A 20,875-nucleotide genomic window follows, 5' to 3' on the forward strand; every position below is an offset into this window, starting at 1 on the left:
ATTTTTTTTTACGTTTACAAACGTTATTTTCATCTTTGACGCTTTCTTTTTCGACCCGAATGATGAATTAAAATTTGAATGACACGCGCGATGTATGCTCGCGATCTGCGCTATTTTTAATTCTATTTATTATTTACGTTTCGCGATTTATTGGAGACTATTTTAATGCTAAATATTTGCCGTGCGTTTTAGGATCTATTTCGTCACGTGGAACGTGGCGACCAAATATCCGGAGCAGAATTTACAGCAACTTCTGGATCTCACTTGTTCTAATTCGCCCCGAAGTTTGCCAGACCTATATTTCGTTGGGTATGTATGAGACATAATCGCTTGTAAATTACGCGCAAAGCTGTGAAACTTATGCACTACGGTAGATTGCAGGAAGTTAAAGCCCAACCGCAGAATATGGTGTTGGACATATTCTTCGAGGATCCCTGGACTAAATGCTTTAGGTACGCATTGGAACACCTTCGAAATGAGTTTCATAATTTAATCTAGTGATGGGCGTGATACCGCTCGAGCAGTATCGATACCTAGCGGTGAAGTATCATGGCATCTCAAGCACGTATGAGTACCGTAGGTATCAGAAGGTATCGATGCCTAAATGATACCTACTCAAAAGGTTCGATCCTTTGTAGGTATCAACATCTTGGCTGGACTTGGTATCGATACTATTCGAACCTGAAACAAGCATCCATAGTTATCAAAACAGGAATGAGTATTTGGAAAGAATCGTTTCCCCAAATGATACCTACAAAAATTTTGGTCCTTTAAACTCGACTGTGTTCGGGTCGGACGAGATACGACATTCGACCCTCGAAATGGTTGCAATTAAGACTGGTCCAGTACTCGGAAAAAGTGAGCCGAGCCGAGCCGAGTACCCGTAAAAACCGAGTGGCTCGAAAGAACCGCGCGGCCCGAAAGAATCGAGAAGCTTGAATTTTTTCGAGCGGCTCGAATATACTTGGGGCGGTATTCTCAGTCGCTACTTATTCTTAAGCATTTAGGTTACGTTTATCTACGGGAATGTAAATAATGGTTCCCAATAAGTAATGTGAATATTACGTCGTTCTTGGTGTTATTTTCATCGGAGAAACATAAGGTATCGATTGGCGTCGTTTTCGCAGAGATCTGATGAGAAAAGCGGAACTAAAAGATTTCTCACTTCTTAATGGGTAGGTATACTAACCACTTCGAGGGTTCTTGTTTTGGGCACGTGGTGCCGGGCACCACTTTCTTCGACTAGCGTCGCGAGAGGATCACCCAGTACGTCTACTTCGATTTCTCTGCTTATATTCATTCTCTTTCCTTGTCCAACTATTCAGGGGTCCCTTATTGCGAGACTTTGTATGCTCAACGTCGGACCCCAACGCAGTCGAGTTTCAAGGACCGAGATTTTTGTAGGTATCGTATTCTATTCGATACCTAAAGTACTCAGTATAGTTTTGATACCTATGCATGCTTGATTCCGGTTCGAATAGTATCGATACTTTACTGTTGTCGCGATACCAATTCCACTCAGTACTCATTTTAGCTCCTACTGGTATCAAATGTCGGTCCCAAGTACTCACAATTTCGATACGCATCGAACCTTCCAAACGAATACTTTGGGTATCGAACTACTTGAAACTCATGAGAAAGACTGGTATCACGCCCATCACTAATTTAATCGTCGAACAATATCTGCGATTCAGCATTCGTTTATAGCGGCATCGAGATTTCCATATATATAATTGTTGCAGGGATGTATTGAAGCAGCACGACTACGTGAAAATACGTACGCAGCGTTTACAGGGTCTTGTCTTGAATGCTTTTTGTTTGCGAAAACATATCACACACTTGAGATTAATCGAAGCTCAGTGTACCAGGACAGGATTTGGTGGCATGTGGGTAAGAGAAAATCTTGCCTGCGCGAACCTCTTCATTTTTCTCGTCATTATTCTTTCCAGGGTAACAAGGGCGCCGTCAGTATCAGGCTAAACATATACGGCGTCAGTATGTGTATCGTAAATACCCATCTAACGCCTCATGACCATTTGTTGGCGGACAGAATTGTGGATTATAATACAATACTCACAAATCATAGCTTTAATAGCCAAGACACTTCGAAGATATTGTATCACGAGTAAGTATATATTTTTGATGAATTAACTTAAGGGGTTACGCCACCCTCAGGCGCTCGAAACAGCACTAAACTAGACGAATTTTTTTTACTGATACTATGAGGTGGAAAATTATTTCTTTTCTTCTCTTCAACCTCATAGTAGCTGCAAAAGAAAATCGTGTAGTTTCGAGCGTCTCAGGGTGGCGTAACCCCTTAACCCGTGTATTAATCCCAATAACGACTTTCCATGTAGTTATATATTCTGGATTGGTGATCTAAATTTCCGACTAAACGGGGAGGATCTAACTGCTACGGATATCGACGCATTAGTTAAGAAAAATCAATTAAAATGCCTGCTGGACAGAGATCAGCTAAAAATGGTAATGGAGACCGGTGAAGCTTTCGCTGAATTGATCGAGAATGCTATTACATTCCCCCCTACTTACAAATATGAATTTGCTTCGCAAGAATTTGATCTCAAGTAAGATAAGTTTAACACCTTTAAAATATTTCTTTAATATTAGTCTTCTTAACTGAAACCCTTTTTATACAGGCGTAGGCCTTCCTGGACTGATAGAATTCTGTACAAAGTGAATGCAGATGTTTACGATGACGTTAAACTTAGTGCCGTTCAGCGTAACTATAAAAGTCATTCCAGTTACATTCAATCGGATCATAAACCTGTTACGGGAGAGTTCGATGTTATTGTAAGGCACATTGCGTGGGATATAAAAGAGTTTTAGTGAAATGATCATTCATTCAACGAATTCAATGGTTAAATTTTCAGGTCAGACCTGAAGTAGACGATCACGGCGTGGAGTTTCAACCAGTCACCGCATGGTTCATTGACGAAGAGAATTTTATATCGTATAGATTGTTGGGAAACGCTAGACCTGCTAGTGGTGACTGGGTAGGACTCTTCCCCAACGAGTTTTCTAGTTTAGACGAATATATCGTCTACGAATACGTAGGCAGAGGTAAGATTCTATTTCGGGAGAAATGTGTTTCGTCGCGGACACGTCATAATTATTTTGGCAAGTTTGTGACAAAAATTGTATGTTAGGTAAGTCGTCGTCGGTTCCTTTTGAACCTCACGCGATTACCGAACGAATATACTTCAACGATACGGCCCTTCGTTCGCCAGGAATGTATCGGCTGGTTTACGTTGCTCAACGTGGGAATCTGGTTGGTATATTAGGCGTTAGTCCGCCATTTCCAGGACATCACAGACCTATCTGATAAATTTCCATTTTATCTACCCTATACGATCGCGATAAACGATTAGTGTGTTGCTGATAAGTCGCTACACTTGCAATATGTGTGTGTTTACAGTTGTCAAATTCACGTACGCATTGGATGTTTTTATAGAGTCAGTATGAATCATTTCGAGCTTTTCAACTCTTCGGGGTCCAAGATTTTCTATCTTGTCAGTATGACGCTTTTGCTTTGAAATTATAGCGTCTACTGCGTGCTTTCAATGTTTAAACCATCGTTGTTCAACTTGCCTTTCGGGAGGCAATCGCGGGCCCCATTGTCCGCTTCGCCAGTATCGTCTGTTTCTTCAGCGTCGCGCGGTTTCCTTGACTACGAAGGTACGAGGCGCGAAAGAACGGTTTGACAGGGAAGCAGACGCGTAAGAGGCTCCTGCGCTGGACAGCGCTGCTTTAAACTATAGTGGAGGTCCGATATATTGGCCGGTCAGTGCGAGTGAGGGTTAATTCCCACCATGCCACCTGCTTGCCTCGGGGCTCCGTTTCTTAAACGTTCTCTCTCACGCGTGCTACGTCATGAACGCTCGTGAAGTCGGGAATCCACCTAATTAGAAGCTAAAGCTCGGAATCCACCTGGAAGCTAAGCTAAGCCATGCTATGGTATCCTATGCTACGTTTTAAAAGATTAGTTTCAATACATTCTTATGGAACCGTTTCTACCAAAAGTTCAGCTAAAACATAGCTTAGCTTAGCTTCCAGGTGGATTCCCAACTTAAATCTCACTGGGGAGGGTCGATTTCCCCTCGATCGCCATTCGCGAAACAGATTCAGACCGGCCAATATATCTGACCGCCAGCATGGTTGTTTATAGTAAAGTCAGTCGCACACAGGAAGACCACAAATGATTTAAATGCGATGCAACTCCGCGGCATAATGCAATACCAAAATTGGGAAAGTAAATATAAGTCTCCTCGGAATTATGACTGTAAAGCCAAAAATAAGATCGTGTATTACTGTATTTTTAAGTAAGTACCAGCTCACTTTTAATAGCTGAAATACTAATTATTGCACCTTATATGTATAGTTCTTAACCAATTTTTTTTATATTTATTTATTGTGACGAATACGCGAACGAAGAACCTTTCCCCACACATAAGTACAGAGAACGCATTATTTACTTAAAGGTACAGTAATATTTCACGATGCATAGTACACGTAGGTGTAAAATTCACGATGGTTAATAGTAGACCAGTTTCCTGATTAATGCTTGAAAGTTACTTTTGGTACCTGGCTTTTCCTGTTGGGTTATTGCCCAATGGCACTAGTGCTTAATTATCTTACGCTTTGGAGCTTACAAGAGTGCAAACATATTTTTACTCACCTGGCGTATAAATGCACTCGTAGATAATAATCGACTGTTTAGTTTGAGAAACCTTTCGATTGGTTTGGCAAATCGTTGCAACGGTTTGGTTGTACAAACCCGCGCTATTTTATTTTTTATAGAAGCGATAGCAACGCAAGAAAACGAACAAATATACACTGTGGTATAAAAGGGATGCAAATAAAGAATAATATTTTTTACTTGTTAGACCGATTATTTTAACCCATGCCAAGGAATTAACAGAAGGCTACGCGTCGCTGTTTCGTGGGAAGTGGTGTCGGACGGCAAAGGAGAGATGGGCGTAGAAAATGTTTATACGAAAACGTTTATTCGATAAATTACGTTTAGATAAATAACTTAAGAACTTTACAATAAATAGCATATCCTTTACTCTCGCGCTACAATTACAAAACACGGAACATAACATTTCCGTCTGTAGCTTTTAAATAATTTAGTGACAATGTAAATGAATAACACGTAGTTACTGTAATATACATATAGCTGCCATACACATATTACTATACAAAAAGACGCATGAACTTGAGATGATTAAGTTTGTCGAAATGTTATGTTTAGTAAATGCTTGGAAGAAAAATAACACTTGCCGCAGGGGAAAATATTCGTAAAACGGTGCGATTCCCACTTTGTAATACTTGCTGTACCGCGGTACGCCAGGCAATTGTGACGTAATGGTATTTTACACGGGCCATTATGCGAATCGAATGTGAATGATGAATGAAATTAGTAATACTAAAGTGTTCCTAACTAACAATGTATTATGCACTGGGTAAGACCGTGTATCTGGAAATGATCGAAAGCGCTTTGGTGTTATTGTGCAGGATTCGAAGTGTGTAATATGTTAAACTTAAGGTCACAATAGAACCTATCCGGTTTCTCACTGTTATGCAATCGGTATACAAATATCACAACTTGCACTAACCATTGTAAAACGAGTTGCGAACGTTTTTATGTAACCAGACGTTCCCGAGAAGCGTGCTATTTCTGCCCGAAAACACGAACGCGCCTCCGCAACCTGGCGTGAATGTATTTTAAACGGAACTTCGAGTCCGATAGTCCAGTATTCCATGTCCATTTGCGAAAGGTTTATAACTAGTTTCTCGAATCTTTTCACACACGAGATTTAGAGTCTATTATACGAGTATCGTCATGATGACTTGTATATGTACATAAATGCAAAGGTACGCGATACTATCACAGCTGAAATTCATGAAATTGTAATCTTCATTGTTCTTGAATGTTTAATTATAATTTTCTAAATGACTTATGCGAGTTATATGGGGTGTTTCAGTACTATAGACACACAGCTGAGTGCATAATAGAACTCAGAAGAACAAGAAAGTCCTAGGGTACTTATATAGATCTACAAATTAGTAGGTTGTGAAATAGTTTCTTAACAAAAAGTTGTTTTAAGGCTTCGGATTGCAATCAAATTACTGTTAAAAAATGACTGAAATAAGAGGTTGTTCGGACACACCACGACTACTTCAAATAAATCTTGGTATTATTGAAAAATGTAAAAAAGAAAGAATCATAGTCATACGTATTCATTTCGGGATCGCCAGTTCTCATTGCATTGAATAGAAATTATCAATCAGTACGTGTAATCATAGAAAAGACTGCTGGCCTGTGATCTGAAAAAACTAAAAACTTCATCCGCAGATCAATATTTAGTATCTTTCTATGAGTTCTATTAAATAATCACGTTTTTTAGGTCTAAAACCTGCTTACAAGCAGGGGCGGATTTGGATATAGGCTACGTAGCCTAGGGTGGCACATTTTGGAAAGCTACTTTTGGAGAGCGGAACATTTTGCGAAACGATAAATTTTGGGGAGCATCAAATTTGGGGGAGCGGCAAATTTTGGAGAGCGATGAATTTTGAGGAGCATCAAATTTTGAGTAGCGATATATTTTGAGGAACATCAAATTTTGGAGAGCATCAAATTTAGGAGAGCGGCAAATTTTGGGGAGCATCAAATTTGAGAGAGCGGCAAATTTTAAAGAACATCAAATTTTGGGGAGCTATAAATTTTGGAGAGCGGCAAATTTTGGGTAGCGATGAATTTTAAGGAGCATGAAATTTTGGGGAACATGAAATTTTGGGACCGATAATTTTTGAGGAGCATCAAATTTTGAGTAGCGATACATTTTGGGGAATGTCAAATTTTGAGGATCATGAAATTTTGGGGAACATCAAATTTTGGGTATCGATAAATTTTGGGGAACATTCAATTTTGGAGAGCGGCCAATTTTGGGAAACCAATTTTGGAAAAAGTTTAAACACAGAGGCTTGAGACAACTTTAAAAACAATTCCCCTTTTTTCATGTAGCGAATTAGCAATGACTCAGCTGTGCGTTGCCATATTGAATTAATTTTGAAATTGTCTCGACTCTTTTAAATTAAAATATTTTATGATATTTCGCGGAACGGGCGTCAGACGCTTGTCATCCTAGGGGCGCCAAATCCTCAAATCCGCCCCTGCTTACAAGCAACTATTTAGAGGTAAATTACCGCTGACCTATGTGCTTCTTCGTAAGTCAAGCAAGACTAGGTAGTCATTAAGCGTTCCCACATACACATTTAGTAAATTAAAAAGCGAGCTTCCACTTTCAAGAACTATTTTCACCGTTCGTAATAACGAATAAAAATTTCCCCAAAACTTTAAACTGACCATTTCAAATCATCTCCACTAGGACATTAGGCTCCCACGATTGTGCGTTATAAGCGACAGCGACTGGTATCGCGTATTTTGTACAACGAACTATAAATATCTACGTAATGCTCAGCATTTCATTTCATTTCATCGGCGTGCGAAAGCCTTCATCAACGAGTCGATTGTACAACTTGCGTGACCGCTCGATGAAGACTTGCTCAAAGCAGATTCATAAAAATCTTAAAATTTCATCAACCCGACTTATCTTGATGCCACATGAAAAGGTCACGCTGGAATCGCGTGTTTCGTCGAAGGAACTTTTTAAGCGTCTTGAGGCAGTATGAAGGTTTACGGCAATCCTCTCGCGCACAGTATGGGCCGAGGAAGGATCGAAAGTGTTTTCACATGATGATCGTTTGCCTAGGTGTCGAGTCACCGTTCATCATTGGAAGCAGATACAGCTCCATGCTTTGAGTTTCCGGCTCTGTTACGTCGACACCGCGTAGCTGTTGTATCCTGTACCAAACGAGGTCCCTTTGCGGCCTTCGCAAAACGAACAGGCCGAAAACAATAACACCCTGAAGAGCATTGATCAGATCGAACGTGGACCAGTCGAACGTGTCTCTACCGACGAACCAGGATATCAGTTCTATGGTCCAGTTTAGGCCCATCAAGAAGAAGATGATCAAACAGACGAACGCTGTCCTCGTTAGGCGTCGAAGACACCTACGATCACGGCGATCCGATTCTTGGTTCCTCGCGAGGCGCCTCAGATCGAGATCCTTTTGGTACCCGGTCAGTTTCACGAACGTCAGGACGAAGAGGACCACATTCCCAAGGAGAAGCAAGCCGACTGGCACGTAGAAGTATGGCATCGCCTCGTCGTCCGCTGAGAGTTCAAAGATAGGATTGATTATGATTAAGTATATTAAAAGTTATCAGTTTTTTTACTATTTTTCTATTAAAAGCAATAACTCCTCTACTCATAAGGTTTCATTTTTTTACAGTGTACCAAAGGGTTATTTACCCCCAATAATAATAATACAAAAACTGTTTTAAATTAAAGTTGACACTTCTTTGTGCAGTTATTTATTTTTCGCGATAGTTTTAACGAGTAACATAATTGCGAGAATATTTAATGAGAGGAAATTTAAGGCAGATTCTAGTATTCTTTGCATTTAGAAGAAAGTTAAAATCTACTTTAATCTATCAATTATTAAGAATAGAAAATACTGAAGAAAATGTAGGGAAACAAATTTGGAAATCTAAGAAGGGGACGAAGCTGAGAAATGCCGGGAGAGTTTGTTCGCTGATTTTATGTCCGCGGAGCAAGGTAAAAAGTACTTCTGAGCAAATAGATTCGGAGACAGGAATGAGATTGAGGACTGACGATTTAAGAGCACGACGTTTAAAGAGTTCTACTTGACTTACATTGGAACCAGCAACTATCCTTGCCGAAGTTCGGTTTCACATAAGTCGCCGGTATCGTCGGGCTGAGATCCATGATCATCGAGACGAGGATAAGTATCACCGAGGGACCCCAGCACCATAAGGAGTACCAAAAGAATAACGTTTTTGGCTTCATCCTCTTGTACGTTTCGCGATCCACGTGGCTGCGCACCAGCGACCACATCTCGATGCACATCGCATTTAGCCAGAAGAAGCACGCGACGAAGGAGAACTGGATAACGAACGCTGAAAAAGTCAATTGTCTTGTAAACTCGGTCCCAAATGCGTACTCTAGTGGTCGTTCTTCGAAAGGAGTTGCTCGTTACATCGTATCACATTATAATTCTTTATAAACCACGTGCGCAGGTACATGGCACAAATTTCTATTTTGGGAAGTGTTTATGGAACAAGCTATATAAAACAATTGTACTGAAACTGAAGAACTAATTACGGATTAAGCGGGGAATCCACCGGGAAGCTAAGCTATGGGATGCTATGTTTTAACGTAGCTTTTGGTGGAAACGGTTCCATAAGAATGTACTGAAGCTAATTTTTTTAAAACGCAGCATAGCATCGCATAGTTTAGCTTAGCTTCTCGGTGGATTCCCGGCTTTATTATCGAGGGAGAGGCTTTGTTCAAAGAGTTGCTTAGAAATCGTAATTGTATACATATTTGTACCGAAGGATTTGAAACAATCGACAGAATAAGATTAAGGTACCGTGTTTCCAGTTTTGCGACAATAGATAATTAAATCTAAATTCTCGAACGAAATTTTTTGCTAAAATATAGTTGCAATTTAATGACCGGTCTATACAGCGTTTATAGAATCTAGGAAACAATTTGCAAAGTTTGGTGAAATATCTATAATGGAAAAAATAACGCCTGGAACTATGAGTAAAGATTTAGACCAGGGGTGCACAGGGAGCCGTTTTTAGCGCCTAGCTGCGAGCAACCCGCCTGTCCCGTTGCTAAGGTTAGAATCGGTGAGGATAACTGCAGTAGTGTATATAGCTGGGTTCAAGTCATACCGAATGCACGTACACTACTGCAGTTCGCCTCACCGATTCTAACCTTAGCAACGAGACAGGCGGGTTGCTCGCAGCTAGGCGCTCAAAACGGCTCCCTGAGCACCCCTGATTTAGACGATGTGAGACCGGCAAGGAATTAATCCTTGCATGGATTCCATTTTTTCTAAGCGTAGGGTAGATGTACCGTTTGTGGCCATTGCACTATTTTTGGCCATGTGCATAATTTTCTTATTTTTAAATTGTTTGCAGACCATTATTATGTGGACAATTTCACATCATAAATATTTCGTTTAGTTTACCGCCGGAAATATAAGGTTACATTTATTGCATACAGGGAAAAATATTATATTTTTTAAGAATTGGCCAGAACTGGTACAATACCTTAAAGTGGCCACAAATGGTGCATCCACCCTACCTATAAAAAAGGCAGCTAATGTAGCAGTGAAAAAAGTCACACGTTCCAAATCCTTCGTCAGTATTAAGCTGCCATCTTTAGAAAAGAGTTTTAAAGGAACTGAACTTAAACGAGAATCAGAGAGCAGTGGAAGATCATTATAAAAAAATGAAATTGAATAATCCATCCAGCATACAAAATGTACCCAAGGATTTGAAGAGGAGAAGTTTTAGCCATTTCCGATCTCATAATTAACTATTACAAAATCCATCACCCTCATTTGACTTCGAAAGAATTCATTTAAAGGAAAATGATGTGACTTAAGTAGTTTCGTTATTCACCTATACTTGTGCAACTCTGATCCGACAAATGCGCACTCGCTACTTGTACGATTGCCAAGGTGGTGAAAGCCAGCGCTAAGCATCCACAGTAACGGCACAGTGCTCTTCCATGCACGTCCCTTAATTTCGGAGTGATGGAGTACGCCACGATAGTGAGGATTAAAAATGGCACGGATATCAAGAGGCCGCAGGCGTAAAGTGTGACTCGAGCGTCCGCGGTCTGTATTATGCGTTCTGAAAAGATTGGCATTAGTGTGCAAAGTATATAAGACCATTCTTTTCATTGTGTACTCATACGTAGATGTACCGAGCAACAGTGCACTTGCAGGAGTTAAGAGGAGGAAGTGTGAATCAAAGAGGTCTACAGCCATCTTTCGGAATTTATTTTGAAGAAACGGAGAGTGCTACAATATTGGCGTTTTGTGCACTTGGGTATTGCTACTTTAGCTATTTGCAGGATTTTTTCTAATTGACTACTGACAGTATTTTAAAAGTTATTTAAATAAATATTGTCTCGTCGGTGGTATTGATTGGGCCTCTTCTAGTCGCCTGAAATACAAAATTCATAGCTCATTTTAAAGGTAATGAATGTGATTATCGTTCCTACCATGTACCATCTATTCTGTATAATCTTCCACGGGACAAGTCCACAGCTTTGGAGTACCTGGAGCAGATTTTACTGCTTATACCTCCAGGTGTTCGAAGTGGTTAGCTGACCATTCCCACGGGGGTCTTGGAAGAACTCCCTTCCTCTTCCCGACAACAGGAGTAGAAGGGATGACGGTCCCCGTTAAGAGGTAGTGAATCCTTTAGTTCGTTCCGGAAGAGGATCACCCAGAGACCGTCTAGAACTTAACAGTGAGGGCCACGCGAAGGCAGAGTCACAAGCGTTTAAGCTTCGGTCTTTCGGGGTTCAAGTTGTCATTGCTGAGTAGTATCTTACTGCCCGGCGTTTTGCGTTCGAGACTTGGTGGTTAGCACCGTTTTGGCGATGTTCCGGAACTCCCGTGATAGGTCGTTGTTCGATACAAGTCCGGCTTCCACCACAGGCCATTGCTGGCCGCTGGCTTCCACCGCTTGCTTCAGGAGTTCTCTCGCCTCATTGTGCTTTGGACAGTGGCAAAGGACGTGGGTCGAAGTTTCGTTCCCCCCACATGCACATATCCCATCCTCCACCAAGTTGAATTCCTCTAGTTTCGCTCGGAAGTCTCCGTGTCCACTTAGGAATTGCGTCGTGTAGTAGTCAATTATCAGCCAGCGTGGTTCCTGGCGGTCCCGGACGTCTTTGAAGAATCGGAAGGTAATCCTTCCCTTCGTTGACGCCGACCATCTCGATTGCCACGTTGCAAGGATCTCTCTCCGTACCTTCGCTTTCGCCGTGGCTACGGAGACATCTCCAGACGCCAACTCGGCGTGACTTATTCGACATTAGCTCGACGCGCGCTCCGCTAACACAAGGTCCACCGGTGTCTCTCCCGCGATCACAGTGATCGCGTCGGTCGACACCGTACGGTCCTACCATATACCAGTCAATATTGGAAATCCTTTTTTTTATAGCACTCGGAAGTTGCAAAGTCGATGCTATGTTTCGAATATGGCTCTTCACGAGGCCGCCGTTTTGTCAAATATTTCCGTGTCTTATTCATTCGCGTAGAGACGATAACCACATTCATTACGTTTAAAATGAGCTATGAATTTTGTATTTTACGTGATCGGAAGGGGCCCAATCAATACCACCGGTGAGACAAAATTTCTGAAACAAACTGCTCGAACGATAACTCTTAAAATACTGTCAATAGTCAGTTAAAAAAAAATCTGCAAATAGCTGAAGTGTTAATAACCGTGCGCACAAAGCGCAAATATTGTAGCATTATTCGTTTCTTCGCAATAAATTCCCAAAACTGACCTTAAAATTGCCTACACCAGAAGTCATTTAAGAAGGAACCCGTTTCGCGCATGCAGAATGAGCTGATTGGCTCCGAGGAAGCGTTGGTGGGGGTACAGCCAATAGTGGCTTCTCCCGGCACCAATGAGCGCCAACCTGCGCAGAACCGGTGTAAACTCGTCGGTCGGCAGGTTCCTTCTTAAATGACAGGGAGTATAGACGAGAATACCCCTTAATGCTCGTCTTGCGGATACAGGGTCCATTTTAATCCACGCCAAATATCAAATTACATATGTTACTTTAGTATTACTTCGTGAAAATCACTGGTATTTCAGATCATAAAAGACTGAAATCCATCATTAATATAAAAGCTTATTCTGAAATGCGTATAAATGGAATTATGGGTCAAAATGGACCCATATAACATCCGGCGTGTAATCAAACGATCCACCATCCTGGGGTTAATAATAATGCCTCGATACTAGATCATCCGCCAAGTCGCGAATCTAGTCATCACTATCCTCACAAAGATCGCGCTGTGTAGGGGAACTCCCACCCACTTCTCCATATCCTCTTCGCGCACGCGCACTAGGGGTAGCACTGTCGTTCGGTATACATAGCTACTTATGTTATGATCTACATGCTTACCTTTGGGGAAGCATCCAAAGGTTTTAAGACCGTGTTCTGGAACTATTTCCATGCAATAATTTACGCCAAGTTGCAACATAAGGGGATCGTGATGCGGCGCGAACACGGATCCGTTTAATAATAAATAATTTTCGTCGTACTCGCTTTCTGTGGGATCCATAATATACCTGAAAGAAGCGTTCAGCTGCCATAAATACAAGATGTAAATGATGTATATTGGTCAGTGATAGTTGATCGCTGATTATCAAATCTTATGAGTTTATTATAGCCCACGATTGGTTAATTAACCCTCCGTGGTCTTCTTATAATCACCAATTATTTGGTCGCATAGGATTCACTGCACCCCAACGTCATTTTTAAGTTACTATTTTTCTATTTTTTAATCTCTTAACAATTCAGTGGTAATTGTACACGTATACTACTCGTACAATCATGCTCTAATAGTCTTTTTCTAGTAATATACATTTTGAAAAAAAATTAAAAAAAATAAATAAAAATTAAAAAGAAATTAAATAAAAATTAAAAAAAAAATAAATAAAAATTAAAAAACCCGACTGCTTAAAAAACATTAAAAAATGAAATTAATAAAAAAAACATTAAAAAATTAAATTAATAAAACAACATTAAAAAAAATAAATTAATAAAAAAATTAAATTAAAAATTAATTTTTTAAATGTTTTTTAAGCAGTCGGGTTTTTTAATTCTTTAAATTTTTTTACAAGTTACAGAGCGATTACTGTGACAAACTAATCTGAAAATATTCATTAATGAAAATTCAAAGATTTAAGTAAATAGGTTTTCCTCGTTCGCTACGCGATGGTGTTTGAGTGGCACTCGTAAAATTGACGACGATCACGTTTCAGGGTTAAATAATAGGAAATACAGTCGATGAATGCTATTAGCCGTGTAGACATATTGTGGCGCCTGATTACGTCGCAGATTCTTCATGTATCGCATATTCATTAACTCGAAAGAATACATACCTTCCGTACTTGCAAGGATCTCCGACGATCACAACGAACGTGGCCTGTGGATCACCGGGTACACTGCAGCCGCTGCTGTTGAAGTCACTGAACAGCGGCGAAAAAATTGCTTCGATCGGAATATCCGAAGTCTCGCACCTTGCTGGCTGTGTTCCATTTTTCACGAGAACTTCGCCCTTTGCGCAACACTTCCCCACCACTGGTAAACCCTTGTATTCCTCTGGTATCACCGTTCTGTTCTCCTGCGAAACAACGATCGAGATTTTTTTTACACGTGAACTTCGTTGTAACTCGAGTGACTTGAATTTGAAAAGACTTTTGAAGGAGTCAAATTTACATGTGAAATTAATTTGCGAAAATTCTTAAGAGAAATCTCGGCATGCAAGCTATATTTAAAGTTTCCAAGAGTATTATAATTATTGTATTATTACCAAAGGAATTCATAAATTTCTCATCCGTGACGTGGGCCCAGCAAAATGAGTGCACAATGAATAAAAGCAGAAAGATCGCATTTGCGTGTTATTTGTTGCGAATACTTATTCAAAGTCCTATAATTTAATTTCATAATACTGTAATGCCGCGGGATTCTGTATACATAATTCTGAATTAGAATCCGCGAATTATTTTTCGGCTTTTGGAGCGTGAAAGAAAAGATAAATTGTTTTCGTAGTCAACGTCAGTGGCGGATTTAAGGGAAAAGGCCCAGGTGGCAAACGTTCCGTGGGGCCCATTTTTGGGGAGGAAATGAGGAGGTAGTTTACTAAAAAAGGGGGAGAGAGTAGTAGTACAGAAGCAAGTATAGTGTTCTGGATAAAATTTTTTTTTAAAGATAGGGCCCTATAGTGGGGCCTTCTTGGCAGGGGCCCAAACGGCAACTGCTCATTGGCCGCCCGTTAAATCCACCACTGGTCAATGGACTTGGTTTACAGTAGTTTAATAAATGTTACGGTTTAAAGGATGCTAATGAAAGCCTTGAAATACTAGCCACTCGGTCCACTTGAATTTATTTCACGACAATCTGTCATATCGTAGAATATAGGAACGATATAAGGCCCCTAGTTTCTATATGATATCTACCAATGTTACACATTTACTGAGAAGACTCTCTTCGTAGCTAATTTGCAGAAGAATTTGATAATTATCAGTCTGCATAATTGAATGCCATTAGAGTTAAAGCCCACAGTAAATGCACAGATGGAAGTAGGAAGGTTTACATGGAACAGTGGTGATTAATCAATCGGGCGAATGCGAACTATGTAGAAATCTTCCTTCTTATCTCATTCGCTGCTATTTGCATAATTCTTTATAGTCTCAGCATTGAGTAACGCCTTCGAACTAAAACGTAAGTTGGGGGCCGGAATAGCTTCGAAGATTAGCGTACATGCACAGAGAAAACTCTAAAGATAATTATGTAAACATACAAGTACCTATATTTATCGTTTGGGGATCGATTTAACTGCCTTTTTGAACTCGCTTTAGCGATCAATGTCGTAATATTATCTTTCTCTTTAGATACCGATCTTCAAAAGCCTGATGAATATGCAGACTGGCTTTCTCCGCAGAAATCTTATGAAACTGATATAAACTTCTGTAAAGATGCTCTTAGTTGATGATATCTCTTCATTTATTTTTACGTAATATCTTGTAGTGTCGAAAGGGCTTTTTGCTTCATAAGTGGATGCAATTTTGTAATGGCATAACAGTGTAAAGGAGAAATATAACAGACTCTTTAACAAAATAATTAGGAAGTAATTAACTTATTAGGGTAGACCGAACCGAGTCGGTCTACCCTAATTGGATGAAAATAAGAATTTAGTCCATATTTCTTACATCGCGATAGAAATGAGCTCTCCCCCGTACCTACTTCAATAGCCTTTTAATTGTTTTAAGTCATTGTTTGGAGCTGGCATGCGTTTTCAGTGACATGAACGCGTGCGAAGGTTACAATTTTGTAACAAAAAACGTAGGCTTGAAAATTCAAATGTGTTTATTGTTAATAGTTTGCACGCTGTCCAAGTTTAGTATTTGATGTATTTTAGACTATTATATCGTAATATGTTTATGTAATCCACACCCTTCGCAATACTTGCATATGGGGCTAATCGGATCTCGTTATTTGGAGCGAATCACCCTTTATTTTCATTTGAGTATTTTTATGATTATAAATATGATAATTGTTTATATACAGATGGATCGTACGTATATAAAAAAAGAGTAATCAGGGATCATGGTGTAAAAAAAAAATAAAGAAATTTGTGATAAAAATTAAATCTAAAGAAATGACGAAAAAGATAAAGAAATTAATGGTCTTAAGGGGACTAGGCAGTCGAAAAATCGATTTTTTATTGCATTTTCCGAAAGTACAATCTTTTCTCAATAAAATGCCGCTTGGTTTATAGTAAAATTCGCAAAAACTTTAAATGCGTTTTTCTAGAATATTTTTTTCTCTTCATTTTTTCCTGATTGCGAGCGAATTGGGGTTCAAATCGACTTGGAAAAGATTACAGGATGTGTAGAACATGTGTCATTTCGGCGCAAACCTCTGATATGGTCTGTAAAAATTCGAGATTTTCATAAAAAAAATTAAGAAGTCACCGGATTTTTTTATGAAAGTCTCGAATTTTATTGAGAAAAGATAGTACTTTCGGAAAATGCGATAAAAAAATCGATTTTTCGACTGCCTAGTCCCCTTAAGAAGATGGCATTGTATTTACTCCTGGTGAAAAATTAATTCGTCCACTTTCAGAAGATTATCTGAGAAAAGTGATGCCACGAGAATTGTGCTGATAGAGGGGGGCAAAAACCGGCAATATCCTTGCGATCTGTGTACCAAGTAGTGTCACTTGACTTCATACTGCCAATAAATTAGATTTGTTTAAGTTGATTCTAAAGATTTTGTTATGAAAATTTCAGTTTTCTTCAGAAATTTATGGGATATTTCTGACTTTTTGGTTTTTTGTTTGCAGAAGAAAACAAAGAGCCAAACATTTTTAAGTTTGATTTTATTTTCTATTATTAATCTTAAAGCCAAAGGTGTACTGGTCACGAATATATAATAAAAACTTAGTTTTTTTAATGTTTGACTATTATTTTTTAACACAAAGTGATCCGATTCGCCCCGGCCTACCCTACAAAAATATTAGGTCAGCTGTCTTTTAACATTAGTTAAGCGATCGGTTAATTAATTCCCAACAAATTCCGCGTGGTTAACCTTTCTCATCCATTTAAATGCAATTTAAAAGTATAAAACCTCATCTAATGAATTATACTGCGCATACTTTATTATTACCCATCGAAATCTGACAAACGCATACAGTGCCTGCTTTAATTTCATATCTGTAAGCGGGGTGGAAGCGTGTAATGTCAAAGGTGAATATTTCGAAATTTGAATCATGCTAAGGTAACTTTAAATAACATTATAAATGAGTTTATTGAATAAGTTTTTTTGTTACTTATGGAAGTACGTCACGGGACGGTGGAACAAGGATGCAGCAGTCCGGTTAAAGAGCACGAAGCTACCTTGAGGAAATATTCCTTCGACACAAAATAAAAATTTTCCCGTTCGCAAAGAAACCTTGTGCAACGAAACATCAAAGTCCCAATGATTCGATAACGCTGTGTGCGGAACACCGATCTCACCAATTTTATCACCATTAATTATCGCGTGTTTGTCATCGGTCAAACTTTACAATGTAAGATCAAATATCAATTCATATCTTTCAGCAATATTATTTGCTCCGATCGCGATCCGTAAATTTTAGGTATCAAAAAAGTAATCACAGACGCGTGAAACTTTACTTTCGATTTCTTTCGCGGAGCCTCCACGATTCAAGGCGAACTTACAACTTACAACCATATTATTCAATGACCAGCGGCCATGGCCGTGATGGAAACACCGGTTCCCGTAAGATCACCGAAGTTAAACATCACGGGGCGCGTACTGGGGAAAGATGGGTGACCATCACCTGTCTCCCGGTGCGTCGCTGCTGCTGGGACCCGAAGGAGAGAGGAGGGAAGAAGGAAAAAACTGTGACTATCGTTCGTTGGGCAATATAAGCGAGAAATGCTTGTTAGAAACACACAGGAAAAACAAAAAATACAAATAACATTATTCAATGTTCACAAATTCTTGGCAGAGTTTCGAAAGCAGTTATCTGCTAAATACTATGCTATATAAGCGTATTACGACCTCCGCCGTTAAGTTCCGTTCAGCATCCTCGTACTTACCAAAGGAATCGAGTGTATAATTGTCGTTTGATTGTCCACGCGGGCGATGCCAGTCGCCAGGTGGCAGGAAAGAATGTGCAGCAACATGATAAGTCTTTTAGAATTCCCAGACATCTTTCCTCGAAGCTTCTTCGTAGGATCCGCAAGCGCTGTCGTTAAAGATTTTATCACGTCCACCGACTGTCCGTACAGCAGGCCCTCAGCTTTCTGTATCGCCCTCGAAGTATCGCCTTCCCGATCGGCTCGCACCGAGTTCACGTGTCGACAGCCACAGAGGAGTAAAAACTTTGGTGTCTCCGACTTCCCAGCGACATCCTCCACTTTCTATATGCCCGTCAATTTTCTTCCCGCGGTGCTCCCCCGTCAGAGTTTGTATCTCGATTCAATTAAGACACTCTAGCACCTTGGTTCGAGCAAAATTTTTTTCTTTCCCTTCAGACTTATGCTTGAGATTCCCTGGTTACCTAGAATCTATGCGACCGGCGGTTGCCTGGCTTCCGTGGCGCGTATATCGCCTCCTGGCTTCCCCAACGAGTCGAGCGGATCAGATGAAGAAGACACCGCGTTGTTTCTTGGTGAAGATCCAACGTATTAATAGAGGCTATCTCCTTGAAACTTCCGGCGCTCTATCAGCTTGCAACCTCCTCGCTGATTGTTCCCTCGCTATCGATTAAAGGTCGATCGACGAGCGAGATAATAGCAATCTGTTAGACCAACGCTGATAACAAGACTCCGCTCTTCCACTCCTTCCTACCGCATTCCCGCTTCGGTGCTTCAACGCAAAGTAGGATGAAAAGTCCCCCTTCTATTCACTTCCCGGGCACATCGGCGAGTCTCTTTGCGATCCTTTCGAAACCTACAATATCGAACAATCGTGTTACGCAATCGAGATACATGATAATAGATCGACGGCTATCAGGCGAACATTCCGAATCGCGTAACGACTCGATTAGTTTCTCTTCCACTTAAGGGGTCATGCTCAGTCAGGGGGCCGAAAAAGGGTGGTCTTTGGAAATTTTTTACTCAAAAGCTATAACACATTTCTCAGAAAATCTTTTTTCCTTTTAAGGATTGCATCTAGTACCGCGCATCGTAATTTTTTTATTTAAAAATATTTATTAATAACTGAGTTATTGTCTATCACTCGAAGGTTCTCTGAAAAACAGGCTTCTGCGGTGACCACTGCTGCTCGAAAGTCGATCATCTAAAATGAAAAATTCAAAAGAATTCACTTATTATATTATAGTATCTAGTATTTGAACGAAGGATTTTTCGAGATATTGATTAGGGAAAAAATGGCTGATGTTTGAAGTAAAAGTTTCGATTTTTATCATAAATCTTGCCTGATTTTCGTCAATTAAAAGCAAACTAAGCATCGGATAAGAAAATCCTTCGTTCAAATACTAGACAATATAATATAATAAGTAAATTCTTTTGAATTTTCATTTTAGATAAGAACTCAGTTAGATAGACAATAACTCAGTTATTGATAAATATTTTTAAATAAAAAAAATACGATGCACTCCTGCTAGATGCAACCCTTAAAAGGAAAAAAGATTTTTTGAGTAAAAAATCTCCAAAGACCACCCTTTCTTTCGGCCTCCTGACTGATCATGACCCCTTAAATCGTGTTCACCGAACGCACGATTCTACGGTAGACCACGCGGCGTTTCTAGTTGGAGGGCTAAAGTGTTACAGCCTCGAAGATCGGTTGGCGGGATCGTCGATGCTGGAACGCAAGGACCGATGTCAGACTTTGCGGAAGGTGTTTAATGAGACCTAGACAGCGAATGGGGTCGTTGACCTACGATCCCCGCTATTTCGACGACGAGACCTACCGATCTTCGATCGCGTCCCGAGTCGAACATCGTTCCTTGGGTTCTTCATTCGCGAGACGTGACGGGCCGCGCGAGGGAACCTTCCTCCCATCCGCGCGGCACGAACTTTCGATTATAGATTGCTCACTGGTCACATTTCATTTTTATCTCGCGACTCGCGACGGCTCGTGGAATTGATACTCGAGGAATGGAAGTAATTCCCCCGGGTTCCGGTGACGTTGGTGTTATCGCGACTTCTATCACTGCCGGAACTGAGATCACCACGCCGGCTCGGGTTTATTGTCACAGATACTAACGCTTAATCCAAAGAACTGCCAGCCAATTCCAGGGATAAGGCGGTGCTCTTTTCGCCAGCGAAGGCGATCACTGATGATGCAAAGGCTCAAGCGGGTTTGGGTATCAACGAGCTGACCGTTCCGATCGCTGGGAGTAGTCGGGCACACTGGCTCCTGTTACGAATTCACGTGGTTCACCGATCGACGTCTGGGAACACACTGATCGTACTCTTCGAGGCACGAATGTTTTTATCTGTCAGTGCACGGCTGCTTGTATGGTGCATACATCATCGCTGAGATTCAATAGGCAGGTGTCGTAATTACACCGTTTCCGTCGAATTTCCTTGGATCGCACTCGAATGGAAGGATGATATTATAAAAGGAAAATAGATATATAGGAGGAATAAAAATCATTTACGATCGCTGGCCACTGAGTA

General features: G+C 40.4%; 2 protein-coding genes across 3 annotated transcripts in view; one reads left to right on the forward strand and one right to left on the reverse strand.

Annotated features, from left to right (window-relative positions):
- LOC143372232 (inositol polyphosphate 5-phosphatase K) overlaps window positions 1-4,896 on the forward strand; it is a 5,303-nt gene extending 407 nt beyond the window's left edge. Inside the window, exons 2-9 of one of the 2 annotated variants that reach the window (XM_076818277.1) lie at window positions 193-309; window positions 375-452; window positions 1,743-1,890; window positions 1,950-2,125; window positions 2,358-2,585; window positions 2,658-2,811; window positions 2,892-3,081; window positions 3,168-4,896. In XM_076818277.1, the coding sequence (XP_076674392.1) occupies window positions 193-309; window positions 375-452; window positions 1,743-1,890; window positions 1,950-2,125; window positions 2,358-2,585; window positions 2,658-2,811; window positions 2,892-3,081; window positions 3,168-3,343 (1,267 nt within the window). In that variant the 3' untranslated portion in view covers window positions 3,344-4,896. Of the gene's footprint in view, window positions 1-192; window positions 310-374; window positions 453-1,742; window positions 1,891-1,949; window positions 2,126-2,357; window positions 2,586-2,657; window positions 2,812-2,891; window positions 3,082-3,167 lie in introns of those variants that run through there. The other variant, XM_076818279.1, reaches the window with a different exon arrangement.
- A 106-nt stretch (window positions 4,897-5,002) lies between these two features.
- On the reverse strand, window positions 5,003-20,606 carry LOC143372223 (G-protein coupled receptor Mth2). Its single transcript, XM_076818266.1, has 7 exons — window positions 20,460-20,606; window positions 18,326-19,181; window positions 14,099-14,340; window positions 13,116-13,282; window positions 10,583-10,816; window positions 8,801-9,064; window positions 5,003-8,258 (listed from the first exon to the last, which is right to left on the reverse strand). Exons 2-7 carry the CDS (start codon window positions 18,437-18,439, stop codon window positions 7,771-7,773), a joined length of 1,509 nt encoding a protein of 502 aa, XP_076674381.1. The 5' UTR covers window positions 18,440-19,181; window positions 20,460-20,606; the 3' UTR covers window positions 5,003-7,770.
- Between the last annotated feature and the right edge of the window lie 269 nt (window positions 20,607-20,875).

Source organism: Andrena cerasifolii, chromosome 8, assembly GCF_050908995.1.
Source record: "Andrena cerasifolii isolate SP2316 chromosome 8, iyAndCera1_principal, whole genome shotgun sequence".
In the NCBI taxonomy this organism is placed as follows: domain Eukaryota; kingdom Metazoa; phylum Arthropoda; class Insecta; order Hymenoptera; family Andrenidae; genus Andrena; species Andrena cerasifolii.

Coding starts and splice junctions, on each gene's coding strand:
- LOC143372223 (XM_076818266.1), bottom strand. CDS start 18,439: ATGTCTGGGAATTCTAAAAGACTTATCATGTTGCTGCACATTCTTTCC. Junction 14,341..18,325: donor TTATACACTCGATTCCTTTG/GTAAGTACGAGG, acceptor GTTGTTTCGCAG/GAGAACAGAACGGTGATACC. Junction 10,817..13,115: donor CTTTGGATGCTTCCCCAAAG/GTAAGCATGTAG, acceptor CAATCTTTTCAG/AACGCATAATACAGACCGCG.